General features: G+C 35.0%; 1 protein-coding gene across 6 annotated transcripts in view; it reads right to left on the bottom strand.

Moving 5' to 3' along the window:
* Positions 1 to 16,433, bottom strand: part of BANK1 (B cell scaffold protein with ankyrin repeats 1) — a 330,740-nt gene that overhangs the window by 205,237 nt on the left and 109,070 nt on the right. For all 6 annotated transcript variants that reach the window (XM_060095040.1, XM_060094993.1, XM_060095029.1 and 3 more), the window contains exon 6: positions 14,532 to 14,637. In XM_060095040.1, coding sequence (XP_059951023.1) covers positions 14,532 to 14,637 — 106 coding nt within the window. The remainder of the gene's footprint in view (positions 1 to 14,531; positions 14,638 to 16,433) is intronic.

Raw genomic sequence — 16,433 nt, 5'->3', positions numbered from 1 at the left:
TAAATAAGGAAACACAAGCTTTAAATGATACATTAAACAAGATGGACTTAATTGATATTTATAGGACATTCCATCCAAAAACAATAGAATACACATTTTTCTCAAGTGCTCATGGAACATTCTCCAGAATAGATCATATCTTGGGTCACAAATCAAGCCTTGGTAAATTTAAGAAAACTGAAATTGTATCAAGTATCTTTTCCAACCACAACGCTATGAGACTAGTTATCAATTACAGGAAAAGATCTGTAAAAAATACAAACACATGGAAGCTAAACAATACACTACTTAATAACAAAGTGGTCACTGAAGATATCAAAGAGGAAATCAAAAAATACCTAGAAAGAAATGACAATGGAGACACGATGACCCAAAACCTATGGGATGCAGCAAAAGCAGTTCTAAGAAGGAAGTTTAGAGCAGTATAATCCTACTGCAAGAAACGGGAAAAATCTCAAATAACCAACGTACCCTTACACCTAAAGCAATTAGAGAAAGAAGAACAAAACACCCCCAAAGTTAGCAGAAGGAAAGAAATCATAAAAATCAGATCAGAAATAAATGAAAAAGAAATGAAGGAAACAATAGCAAAGATCAATAAAACTAAAAGCTGGTTCTTTGAGAAGATAAACAAAATTGATAAACCGTTAGCCAGACACATCAAGAAAAAAAGGGAGGAGACTCAAATCAATAGAATTAGAAATGAAGAAGGAAAAGTGACAACTGACACTGCAGAAATGCAAAAGATCATGACAGATTACTACAAGCAACTCTATGCCAATAAAATGGACAACCTGGAAGAAATGGACAAATTCTTAGAAATGCACAACCTGCCAAGACTGAATCAGGAAGAAATAAAAATATGAACAGACCAATCACAAGCACTGAAATTGAAACTGTGATTAAAAATCTTCCAACAAACAAAAGCCCAGGACCAGATGGCTTCACAGGCGAATTCTATCAAACATTTAGAGAAGAGCTAACACCTATCCTTCTCAAACTCTTCCAAAATATAGCAGAGGGAAGAACACTCCCAAACACGAGGCCACCATCACCTTCATACCAAAACCAGACAAGGATGTCACAAAGAAAGAAAACTACAGGCCAATATCACTGATGAACATACATGCAAAAATGCTCAACAAAATACTAGCAAACAGAATCCAAAAGCACATTAAAAGGATCATACACCATGATCAAGTGGGGTTTATTCCAGGAATGCAAGGATTCTTCAATATACGCAAATCAGTCAACGTGATACACCATATTAACAAACTGAAGGAGAAAAACCATATGATCATCTCAATCAATGCAGAGAAAGCTTTTGACAAAATTCAACACCCATTTATGATAAAAACCTTGCAGAAAGTAGGCACAGAGGGAACTTTCCTCAACATAATAAAGGCCATATATGACAAACCCACAGCCAACATCGTCCTCAATGGTGAAAAACTGAAACCATTTCCACTAAGATCAGGAACAAGACAAGGTTGTCCACTCTCACCACTCTTATTCAACATAGTTTTGGAAGTTTTAGCCACAGCAATCTGAAAAGGAAAGGAAATAAAAGGAATCCAAATTGGAAAAGAAGAAGTAAAGCTGTCACTGTTTGCAGATGACATGATACTATACATAGAGAATCCTAAAGATGCTACCAGAAAACTACTAGAGATAATCAATGGATTTGGTAAAGTAGCAGGATACAAAATTATTGCACAGAAATCTCTGGCATTCCTATATACTAATGATGAAAAATCTGAAAGTGAAATCAAGAAAACACTCCCATTTACCATTGCAACAAAAAGAATAAAATATATAGGAATAAACCTACCTAAGGAGACAAAAGACCTGTATGCACAAAACTATAAGACACTGATGAAAGAAATTAAAGATGATACAAATAGATGGAGAGATATACCATGTTGTTGGATTGGAAGAATCAACATTGTGAAAATGACTCTACTACCCAAAGCAATCTACAGATTCAGTGCAATCCCTATCAAACTACCACTGGCATTTTTCACAGAACTAGAACAAAAAAATTCACAATTTGTATGGAAACACAAAAGACCCCGAATAGCCAAAGCAATCTTGAGAAAGAAAAATGGAGCTAGAGGAATCAGGCTCCCGGACTTCAGACTATTCTACAAAGCTACAGTTATCAAGACAGTATGGTACTGGCACAAAAACAGAAAGATAGATCAATGGAACAGGATAGAAAGCCCAGAGGTAAACCCACGCTCATATGGTCACCTTATCTTTGATAAAGGAGGCAGGAATGTACAGTGGAGAAAGGACAGCCTCTTCAATAAGTGGTGCTGGGAAAACTGGACAGGGACATGTAAAAGTATGAGATTAGATGACTCCCTAACACCATACACAAAAATAAGCTCAAAATGGATTAAAGACCTAAATGTAAGGCCAAAAACTATTAAACTCTTTGAGGAAAACATAGGCAGAACACTCTACGACATAAATCACAGCAAGATCCTTTTGGACCCACCTCCTAGAGAAATGGAAATAAAGACAAAAATAAACACATGGGACCTAATGAAACTTAAAAGCTTTTGCACAGCAAAGGAAACCATAAACAAGACCAAAAGACAACCCTCAGAATGGGAGAAAATATTTGCAAATGAAGCAACTGACAAAGGATTAATCTCCAAAATTTATAAGCAGCTCATGCAGCTCAATAACAAAAAAGCAATCAACCCAATCCAAAAATGGGCAGAAGACCTAAATAGACATTTCTGCACAGAAGATATACAGACTGCCAACAAACACATGAAAGAATGCTCAACATCTTTAATCATTAGAGAAATGCAAATCAAAACTACAATGAGATATCATCTCACACCAGTCAGAATGGCCATCATCAAAAAATCTAGAAACAATAAATGCTGGAGAGGGTGTGGATAAAAGGGAACACTCTTGCACTGCTGGTGGGAATGGGAATTGGTACAGCCACTATGGAGAACGGTATAGAGGTTCCTTAAAAAACTACAAATAGAACTACCATATGACCCAGCAATCCCACTACTGGGCATATACCCTGAGAAAACCATAATTCAAAAAGAGTCATGTATCAAAATGTTCATTGCAGCCCTATTTACAATAGCCCAGAGATGGAAACAACCTAAGTGTCCATCATCAGATGAATGGATAAAGAAGATGTGGCACATATATACAATGGAATATTACTCAGCCATGAAAAGAAATGAAATTGAGCTATTTGTAATGAGGTGGATAGACCTAGAGTCTGTCATACAGAGTGAAGTAAGTCAGAAAGAGAAAGACAAATACCATAAGCTAACACATATATATGGAATTTAAGAAGAAAAAAAATGTCCTGAAGAACCTAGGGGTAAGACAGGAATAAAGACACAGACCTACTAGAGAATGGACTTGAGGATATGGGGAGGGGGAAGGGGAAGCTGTGTCAAAGTGAGAGAGTGGCATGGACATATATTCACTACCAAAGGTAAGGTAGATAGCTAGTGGCAAGCCGCCGCATAGCACAGGGAGATCAGCTCGGTGCCTTGTGACCGCCTGGAGGGGTGGGATAGGGAGGGTGGGAGGGAGACGCAAGAGGGAGGGGATATAGGAACATATGTATATGTATAGCTGATTCATTTTGTTATAAAGCAGAAAGTAAGACACCATTGTTAAGCAATTATACTCCAATAAAGATGTAAAAAAAAAAAAGAGTGAATATTACAGAGTATTTCCTGTTATCAGTTAGTAATGGACACTATTTATGTTTTTTCCCTCACCCTATGATAAACTTATAGATTTAAACTTATTACTTTTGACCTTGAAAAACCTACATTTTTTTTGTGTCAACCCAGAGGAGGTGAGCATCTGTGTCTCATTCACTGCACACAGTTCAGTGCAGCACATTCAAAAGGCTCATATGCCAATGTTTCATTCTGTTAATGGCAGATGCCATAGATAAGAGGTAGAAAGTAAAGAAAGGAAAGAAAAAGAAAAGAAAAGAAAGTGACATTATGTATAGCTGCCTTATATTCCTACAAAGAAGAGCTCTTTTATTTTTGGAGCTCAAGTAATACTAGTCTAATACCTGATGCCTACCAGGGTTTCAATGATTTTAGTCTATGGTTAACTTTGCTGCCATTATCAAATTAATGTGGTAAATATTTATTGAGTGCTAGAAACTCTCCTAGGCGCTAGGAATAAATCCGTGAGAAAAAGAGACAGGGCTCCTTCCTAAAGGACAGTATTTGCCCATAGAGGCAAAAGTGGTGATTTGAAGGAAATCACGCACTGTGAAACAAAAATCACCATGTTTCTGGGACTGCAAAAAATAACATAAAGAGTATCGGAGATAATTTCAAACTTGCCTTTATAAATTATTCATTAAAGTAGTAATTTTAAATAATTTAGCAGAAATAATTCATAACCTTTCCTCTAAATGTAAGATTATCTTCCTGGGAAGCTTCCTCCGACTGTCCCTCTTTCTCTGGGCTCCTGTGACCCCCTGGAGCTATAGCTCCTTACAATGTATAGGGCTGCAGTGGCTGAGGAGTGGTCAATAACCTCAGCCGGGCTGACTGGATCCAAGTCCCAGGCCTGCCACCATTTGAGCAAATGATATAAACTCTCAATGCCTCATCTGTAAATCAGAGTTTAAAATATTACCTACCACGGGTTTGTTGAGAGGAATTAAATGAGATAAAGGAAGTAAGGTGCTTAGAATTATTCTTGACACAGAGTACACAAAATGCAAGTGTTGGTTCTTATTAGTACAGCACACACTACATTAGTGAGACTTATCTTTGTGATTTTATTTTCTCTTCCCTCTTCTTGGGTGCCTGCTGAGTGTATGGGTTTTATTTATTTTATTTATCTCACATTCCTCTATCTTCCCTCAGTATCTAGAAGAGTATCTAGTTTGAAGCCAAGTGTGTTAAACTTCTAAGAATTCATGAGGGTTTATTTTTATTTTTAATAATGATACTCAAAAAAATGCATTTTTGAGATAAACAATCACTCTAAGACTACTTCATTCTGTATCCATGATTTTTAGTCCTGGGACATGGAGTGATTGAATTTAAAAAATCTGCTATCTTGACTTTAATGTTATTCATGTCAATTTTATTCAGGTACTTAACTTATCAAAGAAAAGAAAAGAAAGGAATAGAAAAGGAAAGAAAAGGAAAGGAAAGAACAGAAAATAAATTGTACCACCCTTTACTGCTGTGTTCAATCAATGGTTTCCTGGTGATTCACAGACCGATAGCATCCGCATCATCTATGAATTTGTGAAAAATGTAAAATTCTTTGGCCCACCCCAGATCTGTGGTATCAGAAATTCTAAATGGGGCCTAGCAATCCGAGTTTTAACAGACCTTCCAAGCGATTCGGATGCCCACTAAAGTTTGAGAGCAAAAGTATCAATACAAAAAAGAATGGGGCTTGGTTTGCATAAATAAGCAAGAGTAGATAGCCAATAAAATTGAGATTAACCTAACAGAGAGTGAAATAAAACTGCAAAGGATACAAAGTATGTCTGGACTAGACTTTCTCTCCATTCTATTCAGTTTCTCTAAGGGTGTCCGTCTTTTATCATGGTTTACATTTTTAAAAATATCTTCTCATGGGTAGTAAACAGAAAGGATTCAAATAGAACAGACAGTTTAATGCTAAAAGATATTTCCCTTAATTATTTCTTAGAGAAACACAATCTGACAGCACTGTGAGAAGTAAAGCATTGTTAGAAACATATTTCAACCAAACATCACACATTATATTCTTACAGAAGGAATCTCCATTTGGATTCTGTTGATAATGATCATGGAGGATACAATTTCTTATAGTCAGTCAAATATCATGGGCAGAGGTCATGCTTATTTCCCAGATTGCCATTACTGCCAAGAATTTCTTCTGTAAAAGTGCAATTCTCAACTTTCTGTGAGAAAGCTCATCTTTCTGGCTTCCAGGATGACTCCAGTCAGAAGCTGGTTCTCAGCTAGATAGGAATGATGTGAAAGTAACTGAGACAATGGAGCAAAGTGCTTGAACTTGAAAGCTTGTTCTTTATCGTGTGCTGTTAATCCTGCTGTTATCACACACTTTGGATTCTCAGACTAATTTGTTACATTTTTTTTCCTCATCTGCTATCCTGGTCCTTGTATTTTATACTGCCCTGTTCATAATCTGTCCTGTAGGCTTCTATTCATTCCTTATCCAAATATCTATATACCTAAACTCAGTCTTCAACTTTGGAGATGCTTAAAATGAAGGAAGGTATATACCAAATGAAATTTAGGTTCACTACAAAGAAAATGAGTCCAAATGGCAGTTAATAGAAACTTGACATAATCCTCTCCTCTGTTTCTTCTGGATAGTGCTTTTTTTTTTTTCACTTGTTAACATCTTGCATGCTCTCAATCAGTCTGAATATTCAATTACTTTTAGATATTTTACAGAATCTGGGGGGTCTTGGGGAGCAGTTAATCAGAACTATACTTCTTTATCTTCGCAATATTTGCTTTAGAGACACTATCCATTGATACAGACTTTAAGGAGAAACCAAAAGATCTACATGGTATTCTTGGTACAAAGATTTGGGGAACACCTGGATCCACTGGGGGGCATTTTTGGTATTAATGAATAGTTTTGTAAATCACAAATTATTTTGTGGCATTTTCCACTCTTACTCTCTGAAGTAGGATGTGACATGGTTGATCACTTTCTTCCCTCAGAAGCATTTTCTTCACTTGTCTCTTAAGACACCATACTCCTACTTCAGCCGGCATTCCTGCTGTCAGTCTCCTTTTATGGAAACTTTTCTTCCAGATCTCTAAATACTGCATTGCCCAGGACTCAGACTTTTGCTCTGAACTATACTTTTCTATCGAATGATCTCATCCAGTCCATGGCTGTGAATACCACATATGACCTCCTTCCTGGGCTTTTGACAATATGTCACCATCGTCCCTTTCAAATATCTACCAAGTAAGAGCAAGTGTCAACATCTCCACTGCCAACACCAGGTGACAGCCACCATCATGTCTCCCTGAGACCACTATGGCCTCCTATCTGGTTTCTCTGCTTCCATTCTCATACACCTGTAATCTGTTCTCTATAGCAACAATTTTTAAAATGTAAATTAGATGATACCAAACCATTTAAAAATCTTTGCATGACTTTTCATCACCTCCTAACTCCCTATACTCTCACTTTATTGTATTTTTGTCATTACCAGTATCCCTTTTGAAATAAAACTGCTTATTTTGTTATTGTTTTTCTGCTGCCCTCACTAAAATAAAACTCCATAAAAACAGATTTTTCTATAATGGTCCCCTGTGTCTGGAGTGCCTAGAAGAGTGTCTGACACTTTGCTTACACTTGTAATATAAATGAATAAATAAGACTGCTTAACAGAATCTTTTTTTTTTTTTTTTTTGCGGTACGCGGGCCTCTCACTGTCGTGGCCTCTCCCGTTGCGGAGCACAGGCTCCGGACGCGCAGGCCCAGCGGCCATGGCTCACGGGCCCAGCTGCTCCGCGGCATATGGGATCCTCCCAGACCGGGGCACGAACCCGTATCCCCTGCATCGGCAGGCGGACTCTCAACCACTGCGCCACCAGGGAGGCCCCAGAATCTTTTTTGATCAAAGTTTTCTTAATTGAGAGAAAATATTACATTTGCAGACTCACCTTCTTCATCTATAACTACAGAGCCCTCAATTATTACACAACTGTTCCCTTACTGTAACAACACAATTATGTGATGTTACAGTGATGGCAATGAGCAGAATGCGAAACGAATTATGAATGTTGTTGAGAGGTGGAGAAGGTTAACCACTCATTGGTCAAAGTGGTCAAGGGTTGGCCTCAATGCTTTTTGGACTCAGGATGGCACATGGCCTATCTCTACAGTGTTACAATGCAGCCTGAGACCAGGGAAGTTTCTTTGATTCTGCAAGACATATTGCTCTGTCTTCCCTATGTTCCCAGTAGACTCAAGGTCAGAGGTGCTTCCTGGTCTGAGGAATAACTCAAATATAGAGAAAGCCAAATTCTAGCTCCGATATAAATTTTTCTTCCTTTCCCCCCACCTCCTTCCCTAATTTTTACTTATATCCTTAAACCATAGTCATGTTTATAAGCATTCATTTTCAAACTTCACATCTGGAGAAATACAGACTCCTTGAAGAAACACTGTAAAAGTGAATAATAGCAGTATAATACTGAAAAAAATGGGTGTTTTTTTTGGTTAATCAAGTAAAAAATCATTTTGCAGGATTCAAAGTGGTTGTTTAATTTTATTATTATTTGATACAAATTAAACCATCAATTCATGAAATTAACTTGAAAATATGCTAAAAATATCCTTGGTAGGATATGTGAAAATCTGCACTGGTAGGTTATGTTATCAAAAAAAATGAAGTGGAAGAATCCATCATTTTACAGTCAATTTACATGCCAAAGCTCCAATTCACTCAAGCTCTACAAGTTTTGATAATGTGTTATGTGTGAATCTGTTCCTAATTTTGTGTATTTACCAACAGTGATGCGTTTGTTACTAATTTGAAGTGAGTTTACATGACTACATTTTTTCCTATCATCTATTACTTCTCATGTCAGAATGCGAAATAATCTTCACCATTTCTTTTCCTTTGCATTGATTTCTTCATTGCCCCAATTTTCTTCTCCAGTGGTTTAAAATGAAAACTAGAAAGGTCCATACAACTTCATGCATTGTGAAATTCATATTTTGGGAAGACATTAAAAATTGTTTTTTGTAAAATATCCTTGATAATTGCTTCCATCTGTTCCTAATTTTCTTTTCAGGGAATAAGATTAGTAATTCCTCATTTTCAAAAACTTTTCTTTCCATGTAGAACAATGCTACATTTAGAAGATCCCTGGCTCAATCCCATAGGTATCAAGAAAAGGAGTAGTCACAAATAGTTTTAAAATAATAGTTTTGATGTTAACAAAACCATGAAATAAACAGAAATAAAGCTAACAACGGTTTTTAAGAATTTCAAAAAATATTTTTTTGGAAAGATGTTAAAAAACCCAAATAAATATCATGCTTATGACACAGAGAGTTAAGTATAATAAAAATGACAGTTTTTACTAAATTAATCTACAATGTTCTTTCAATTTTATTAGAGTATTTCATGGAATTTGACAAATTGATTCTAAATATAGGATAACTAAAGGACAACTAAACTTTAGGGCAACTAAAGGAATAAGGAGAGCAAAAATAATTTCAAGAATGAGGTGGGGATCAGCTCTGATACCAAGTTTTATGATGAATTTAATTATATGCTTCATAATATAACATATAAATTAAAAGACAAGCTATGAATTAAATAGACATTTGCAATGTATAAACTGACAAATGTTACTATCCAGTATATATATATATATATATATATATATATATATATATATATATATATATATAGACAGAGAGAGAGAGAGAGAGAGAAATCTCCCAAAATTCAGTAAGAAAAAAATAACCAACATAAATAAATGAAGACTATTAAATGTAAATTCACTGAGGAAAAATGAAATGTAAATAAACAGAAGAAAAATGCTCAACTATATCTGTAATGACAATGTCAATTAAAACATGAGATACCACTTCCCGCCTGTTAGACTGCAAAAAATATATTTAACTTACAGTTCTTAACATAGAAAAGATGTGGAACAATGGCACAATACTGCTGGTAGAATTATTTATAAATTAGTAAAAGTATCTTCCACAGAAATTTGAAAATATCTAGCACTACAGAATAAGTACATACCTGTTTAACTCAGAAATTCTATTGGTAATCGTATCTCCTGAGGAATTATAACATATATGCATAGGAATTCATATGTAAGAATGTTCATGATAGAATTAATTGCAACAATAAAACATTTGAAAACATTATTACCCATTAATAATAATGGTTAATAATGGAGAACAGATACATACTGTGGTATAGTCAAACAATCCAATGCTATAGAATATTTCAAATGAATGACCTAGATCTACATAAAGACATGTATAAATATAAAAAAATTAACACTGGGCAAAAATAGTACATTGAAGAAAAAGTATGATTATCATTTACACAAAATCTACAAAATTGCACATGACTGTATATGAATTAAGGAAACAAATGTATGTAGTAAAAGAATGAAGAACTGCAAGGGAATGGTCATCAATAAGTTTAATTAAAGTAATGGTTACTTTTCAAGTGTATGGAATCACAAAGGGAAACAGAAAAATTTGACTATATCTGTAGAATTTTACTTCTTATAAAAAAAGATCTGAAGCAAATGTGACAAAATGTTAAGATCTGGCAATCCTAAATGACAGGTACAGGTGTTGTTTATATTATTTTCTGTATTTTTCTGCATGTTTAAATTATTTGATGATATAAAAAGAAACAACTCAGTGACATTCAGTTCTCCTCTACTCAGATAGCAAATGAGCTATTTTCTGTGAACCTAAAGATATTACAAGTCCAAGATAAATCCTAGGGCCACAGTGACTACTACATGTGTACTGAATATCCAGTTACATGCTCCTCATTTCACAGACATTTTAGGAGATAATATACTGAATTAATATTTCCACATGTCGCTGGTGATCACATGCTGTCCTGTTTCAGATTAAGATATTACCACTTTTTGTAAATGGTTAAACATTTTGACATGCTTTTCTAGAAACTGGCATGGGCTTTGTTAAACCATTCTCCTTTCTGGATGAAGGTACATGATCTGCCTCAAAGTAACCTAGTTTCCTTTTCCTCAGACTGTTACTTCCGGAGATTTAACCTGCAACTCCAGCCACTTTTAAAAACAAGCGATACAACTTATTTTTTCCTATCAATAACAAGAGATCCTCAGCATTACCCAGCCTTTGGAAGGGTTCGGAAGAGAAGTTAGGGAAATTCACATACCTGCTGCAGCTTAAGACTTATAAGACTCTGGAATATGGCTTGAAACTCAGGATAGGGGAGAGCTACAGAAGGACTAAAGCAATTGTGTTAGTCCAGGTGTGCTGTTCTACCTCACCACTACACCAAGTCAAGTCATTCAACCTGATCTCCTGATGGCTCAGACCATGTGTGTTTATACAGACAACTACAACCAAAATGGAAGCTGCTCACAGCGATACTCTTATTTTAAGGGATGCACTCTGATATCTTCTATTCTAGTGTCTTATATATCAGAAACATTGTCTGTTATGATCTCCTATATTGATTTCACAAGCCCTGATGATTCACACACTAGAAAGTTGTTAGGAATTATTTCTATGACTATTATGTTCAAAGTGCATGTATGATACATTGCATTAATATATCAAGTTCATTTGGAAACCTTTTATTATATTCTACTTCCAGGGAGAACTTTTTCAGTGGAAAATTCTTATCAATGGAAAATGGTATTTTTAATTCAATAATGAAGCATTACAGGGTAAGAGAACATTAAAGCAGATTTGATTTCCTGTACACTTTCTATCTTATCTCTGCAACACTCCCACCCCCCTCAACTTTGCCTGACTAAGGGAAAAAAAAGTAAATGAGGAAGTTTATTGGCTAGACAGAAGTGAAAATGACCAAGACATAGTGGCACGGAATAGCAGTTTACTTATTATAAATGAAGTGACAGGGACTAAATCCAGAATTTACCAGAATCAACTTGGAAAAGAAAAGAGGATGGAATAATAATAAGATAAATAGTTTTGATTAACATAGCATTTAATTTCATATTTTTAAAGAACAATAGGTATCTGAGGGTAGTTCCATGTCTCCTCCTTAGGACAGGTCAATACTAAAGTATGCTCTGTCAGTTCCTTATGATTATTTCCCCTCACAATGTCCTAACCTCCAATTTATTTCAGCTAAAATATAGAGTAATAAATAAATGTTTAATAAATGAAACATTTCACCAAATAATTGGAGAACTGTCTTCAGGGACAGACATTTGTAAATATACCCAATTCATTGTTTGCTGAATTTACCTCTCAGAATATCTCTAGTGGTGTTTCTAGAGAAGTTATTCAATAACCTACCATTAATTCCACTTTATGTATAAAGGCTTCTCAAATCTTACCATCAATTCAACTTAAACATTATGAAAATATAGGTGCAAGGTCTTAAAGACCAGATATTCTGAGGCTGACATTGATCCAAGATTACAGGGCCAAGGAGGCAAGCGAAACATGAGTTCAGCCATATTCATGTCTATCTTGCATATTTTATTATGTAATTTGTGTTATGTTATTTTGCACTTCCACTACGAATTAGAACCTAATGTTATGTTATTTGCTTGTTATGGGTTTAATAGCATCTGCCATCTAGCAATACCCAGCAATATGGTTTCTGAATGAATCACCTAGATTATATTGAACTTTCCATTTTTAGCTTCTTTTTAAAAATGCAATTTTTTATAAAAATAGTTTTTCAAATACAGAATAATCATTACTTTCTAAGAATGGTTCAAAATTTTCATATGCTGTTAACTTTCTAACCTTTGTAAAGAGAGAGTAATATGAAGCCATTAGGGATCGATAAACTTGGCTGCCCACTGGAATCATCTGGGAAACTTTAAAAAGTACTGATAGCTGGAACCCACTCCCAGATTCTTCATTAATTTGGGGGGTGTGGCCTAGGCATGGGATATTCTGAAGGCTCTGCAGCTAATTATAATATGCACCAAGTTTGAGAACCACTGCTCTAAACCCTTGATACTCAGTGAAAGGTCTGAGCATGAGCGGCATCAGCTTTACCTTGAAGCTTGTTTGAAAAGCAGAAGCTTGACTGTACCCCGTACCTACTGAATCAGATCCACATGATCAGGTGCTCCAATTTAACCAATCCAGAATTCCTTTTCTATAAAAATAAAGGACCAAGTCTATTCCATCCTTTCCAACTCTAAAATTCGTATCCTACAACCTAAATGAGACACTGAGAAGCACTTTCAATCCCACCTTGAATTCTTTATCTATAAAATGAGAGACCACAGCCATCCTCTCCTCTCCAACCCCACAATTCTCGTTCCACAACCCTAAACAAATATAATGCTGAGGGAATTTGTAAAGTTGTGTAATAACTCCATCTTCATACCTTTGGATACACTTTCTCTTCCTTAGAATTCCTGTTTCCTTTCTCTTTTCTCACTGAGACACATAATTCAAGACCTAGGTAAAATCCCACCTCCTTTAGGAAGCATAGCCTGAAGAATAATCCAGCTTTTCTCTAAAATTCTTTTGTCAGTATAATGAATTTCATGAAGTGTAGCACCTTGTTTCTTTCTATTATTACATATATATGATCTTGTTTCTCCAGTTAAATGATGAGTGTCTTAAGTGAGAGATCATGTCATGTTCCTTTTCTATCCCAACCTAATGTCTAACCTTTGTAGTGAATTGTGTTGTTAAAATGTATATGGGAAAAAAATGTATATGGGAAATAAAAATAAGTTTGCACTACTATCACAAATTAGTTATTCAAAACTAGCCTACCATTGACCTTTCCCCATAATGTAACCTCACCATACATAATGCAGGTTCTAGCACATCTGGGTGAATCACAGTCGGCTGTGCCTTAAGGCTCCTATTCTTTTCTTCCTGCTTCCCTCAGGCCTGCCAGCCTGATGATAAAACTGCTTCAAATAGCACAGAAAAAAATCTCTGCTCATTAGTCCTACAGTATGCGTACAGGAGACCTCTAATATCCTTTTGCTCCATGCCTGTCTTACTCACCATTACATCTCCATCATAGTGATTGGCACATACTGGGCATATAAACGTATTATAAACAATGTGTCAACCAATTACGCAGAAACAAACTAATATAGAAAGTATGCTACTGAGCTCGTGATAAAATTTAAAGTATGATTTTTTTATAGTATCTCCTATATATGCTTTTCTTTATATATGTATATATATATTTATATGATAAAAATAATATGTAGTCATTGTACAAAATACAGATAAAGCAAACTAAAAAAACGTAATCTCCGAAATTGCACAACCCAAACATAACTGTTAGCAGAGGCATATCTGTCCAGACCATCAATTTTTATATATATATGTATATATATATACATATATATAAACATATGTTATTAAACATATATACTTTTTAAAACAGAGGATCACACTCTATCTACTGCTGTATACCCTGCTTTTATTTGATTAAATATATATCAAAGCATCACTCCAGCCAGCAAATCAATTTATGATAAAATTTGTTTATGATGGTTGCATTAACAGATGCACCAAAATTTATTTGATCAGTTACCTATCTTTGGAAGTTATTTCCATTTTTGGTAACTATAAATAATGTTATGATGAACAATTTTCATCACACATTATCTAAATATTTCCTTAGAATAAAAACCACTTCTCTCACCAGGGATGGGGATTGTCAAAACATTTCATCAGCAATGCTATAATATTTATATTATAAATATTGCTATAATATTTATTAAGTAGTTACATACACTGAAATGTGACAAATAGAATAATTGATGCATTTGGAAAATACTCACATTCTTTTTGAGGGTAGATTTCAGTTTGGAGTGATTGGAACTCATAATATGGTATCTCCTGTTTGAATGTTGATGTGAGAATATGATCAAGTTCATCAATGTCATTCTGTTTTCAAATGAAAAGGAAATTTTTTCTTAGTTCAGGTATATACAGAGAAACTCATCTTAGTGTAATATAACAGAAAATTATTGACTGGAGGAAATACTGAGTAATCTTTAATAATACTTACACCTTTTTTTTAAAGAATAATACAAAACATCAGGGACTTGCCTAAAAGCCAATTATTAGAATAATAGAAGAACGGATGCAAGAAATAAGTCTTTGCTTTTGGATGAGTTAATTTACTTAAATACTCACTAATTTTAGAAGAGCATAACAGGAGGTCAATGATAACACTGAAATTTGTTTCAATAATAAATTCTGTTAAAATACATGTTACATTTTAATAAATGAAATAATAAAATGATGAGTCTGATTCTTTACCTTAAGGGTTAGCAATGGAATAGTCTTAAATAGATTATTTTATTTCTGTGTCAAAGTGAGGGAGAATATTCATCTTGGCCTATTTTTCCCCTTTAAATATAAAATAACTATATATCAACTTTATTTCCCTAATCTGAACATTTTGGGAGGAGCCATGCAGAATCCAAGTGTTCTACTACCAATGACATAACCTATTGCAAAGGCCACCGTTCTTTTGAACTGAGTTTTGTGAAGCAATGTCTGGGACCAAATCGACGTGTGACATAGTTGATTAAAGCTGAGGAAGTGGGCCAATCAACAAAGCCATGGGGTGGAGAGAGAACTGTGAAACAAAAGTGTCCAATAAAGACGTTTGAAATGATTTCCAAATAAATTATACATATCGCCAATACGGAGTCACAGAAATTAAATGACTGGATTGAAAAAAAAAGATGTTACTCTATTTCTTCATTTTTCAATAATCTGGGCACCTCAAATAATAAAGTGGTTCAGGCCTTTCTGGATTTTCTAAAAGTCCTACCTAGAAGTGGAGAGAAAGGATGAAAGGCTTTTTCTCAACCTATAGCTATGGAATGCAAAGCAAAACCCAACATTAATCGACTTAATGCTATGAACTATGCGAAGCCCTTTCATCCAGATCATTTATAAAAAAAACCAAAAAAGCAGATGGAGGGTAGATGAGACAACAAGCTCTGCCATCAAGACATTCAGGGACTTGTCATTGTTTTGGGGCAATGAACTGAGTTCTAGGTACTATTATACAAAATCTCTACAGGTCAGGTACAGGGCAGGCAAAAAGGGAAGTGGCTCAATTCCACAGAGGAAGAAATAGTCAGGAAAGGCTCTATGGAAGAGATGACCAAAGTTGAGATTGCTATGCAAATAAGGAGCTCTGGACTAAAGGCACAAATTGCATATAGTCAGGGAGGTGTCATGGAGCATGACCTGGTTAAGGATTTCAGGACTTTCCGTAAGACTGCAGAAGAATGAGAGAGAGGAAGTGGGCATTTCAAAAAAGTGCCTTGTATGTCTGACAAAAAGATTTTAATTCATCAAGCAACAAGGAGTTGTTTAAGGCTTATAATACGTAACATGGATATGTTTGTTATGTGGATTAAATTAAGCTTATTTAAGTATCAGCATAACTATGACTGCTTATGCGGTTGAATATTGATATGAGTGGGACCTATTCTATTAATAATGTTGTGAAAACTTTATATTAGAGTAATTATTACTCAGTCTTTTCAGGAAGTCTTTGATAGGAACAGTGGGGCAAAACATTACTGGCAATGTATTTGCACATTCTTTATGCTAAAGCTCAAAAAGAATATGTTTTAGCTATAGGACTTGATAAAAGGAATTAAGAAAGTATAAAAACCCTAACATTAGTTTATAAAGTTTCTTAAAAACTTGTGTCA

The sequence above is a fragment of the Mesoplodon densirostris genome, chromosome 1 (assembly GCF_025265405.1).
Source record: "Mesoplodon densirostris isolate mMesDen1 chromosome 1, mMesDen1 primary haplotype, whole genome shotgun sequence".
In the NCBI taxonomy this organism is placed as follows: domain Eukaryota; kingdom Metazoa; phylum Chordata; class Mammalia; order Artiodactyla; family Ziphiidae; genus Mesoplodon; species Mesoplodon densirostris.
The sequence above is the reverse complement of the archived record's forward strand: the minus strand, read 5'-3'. Positions and strand labels throughout refer to the sequence as shown.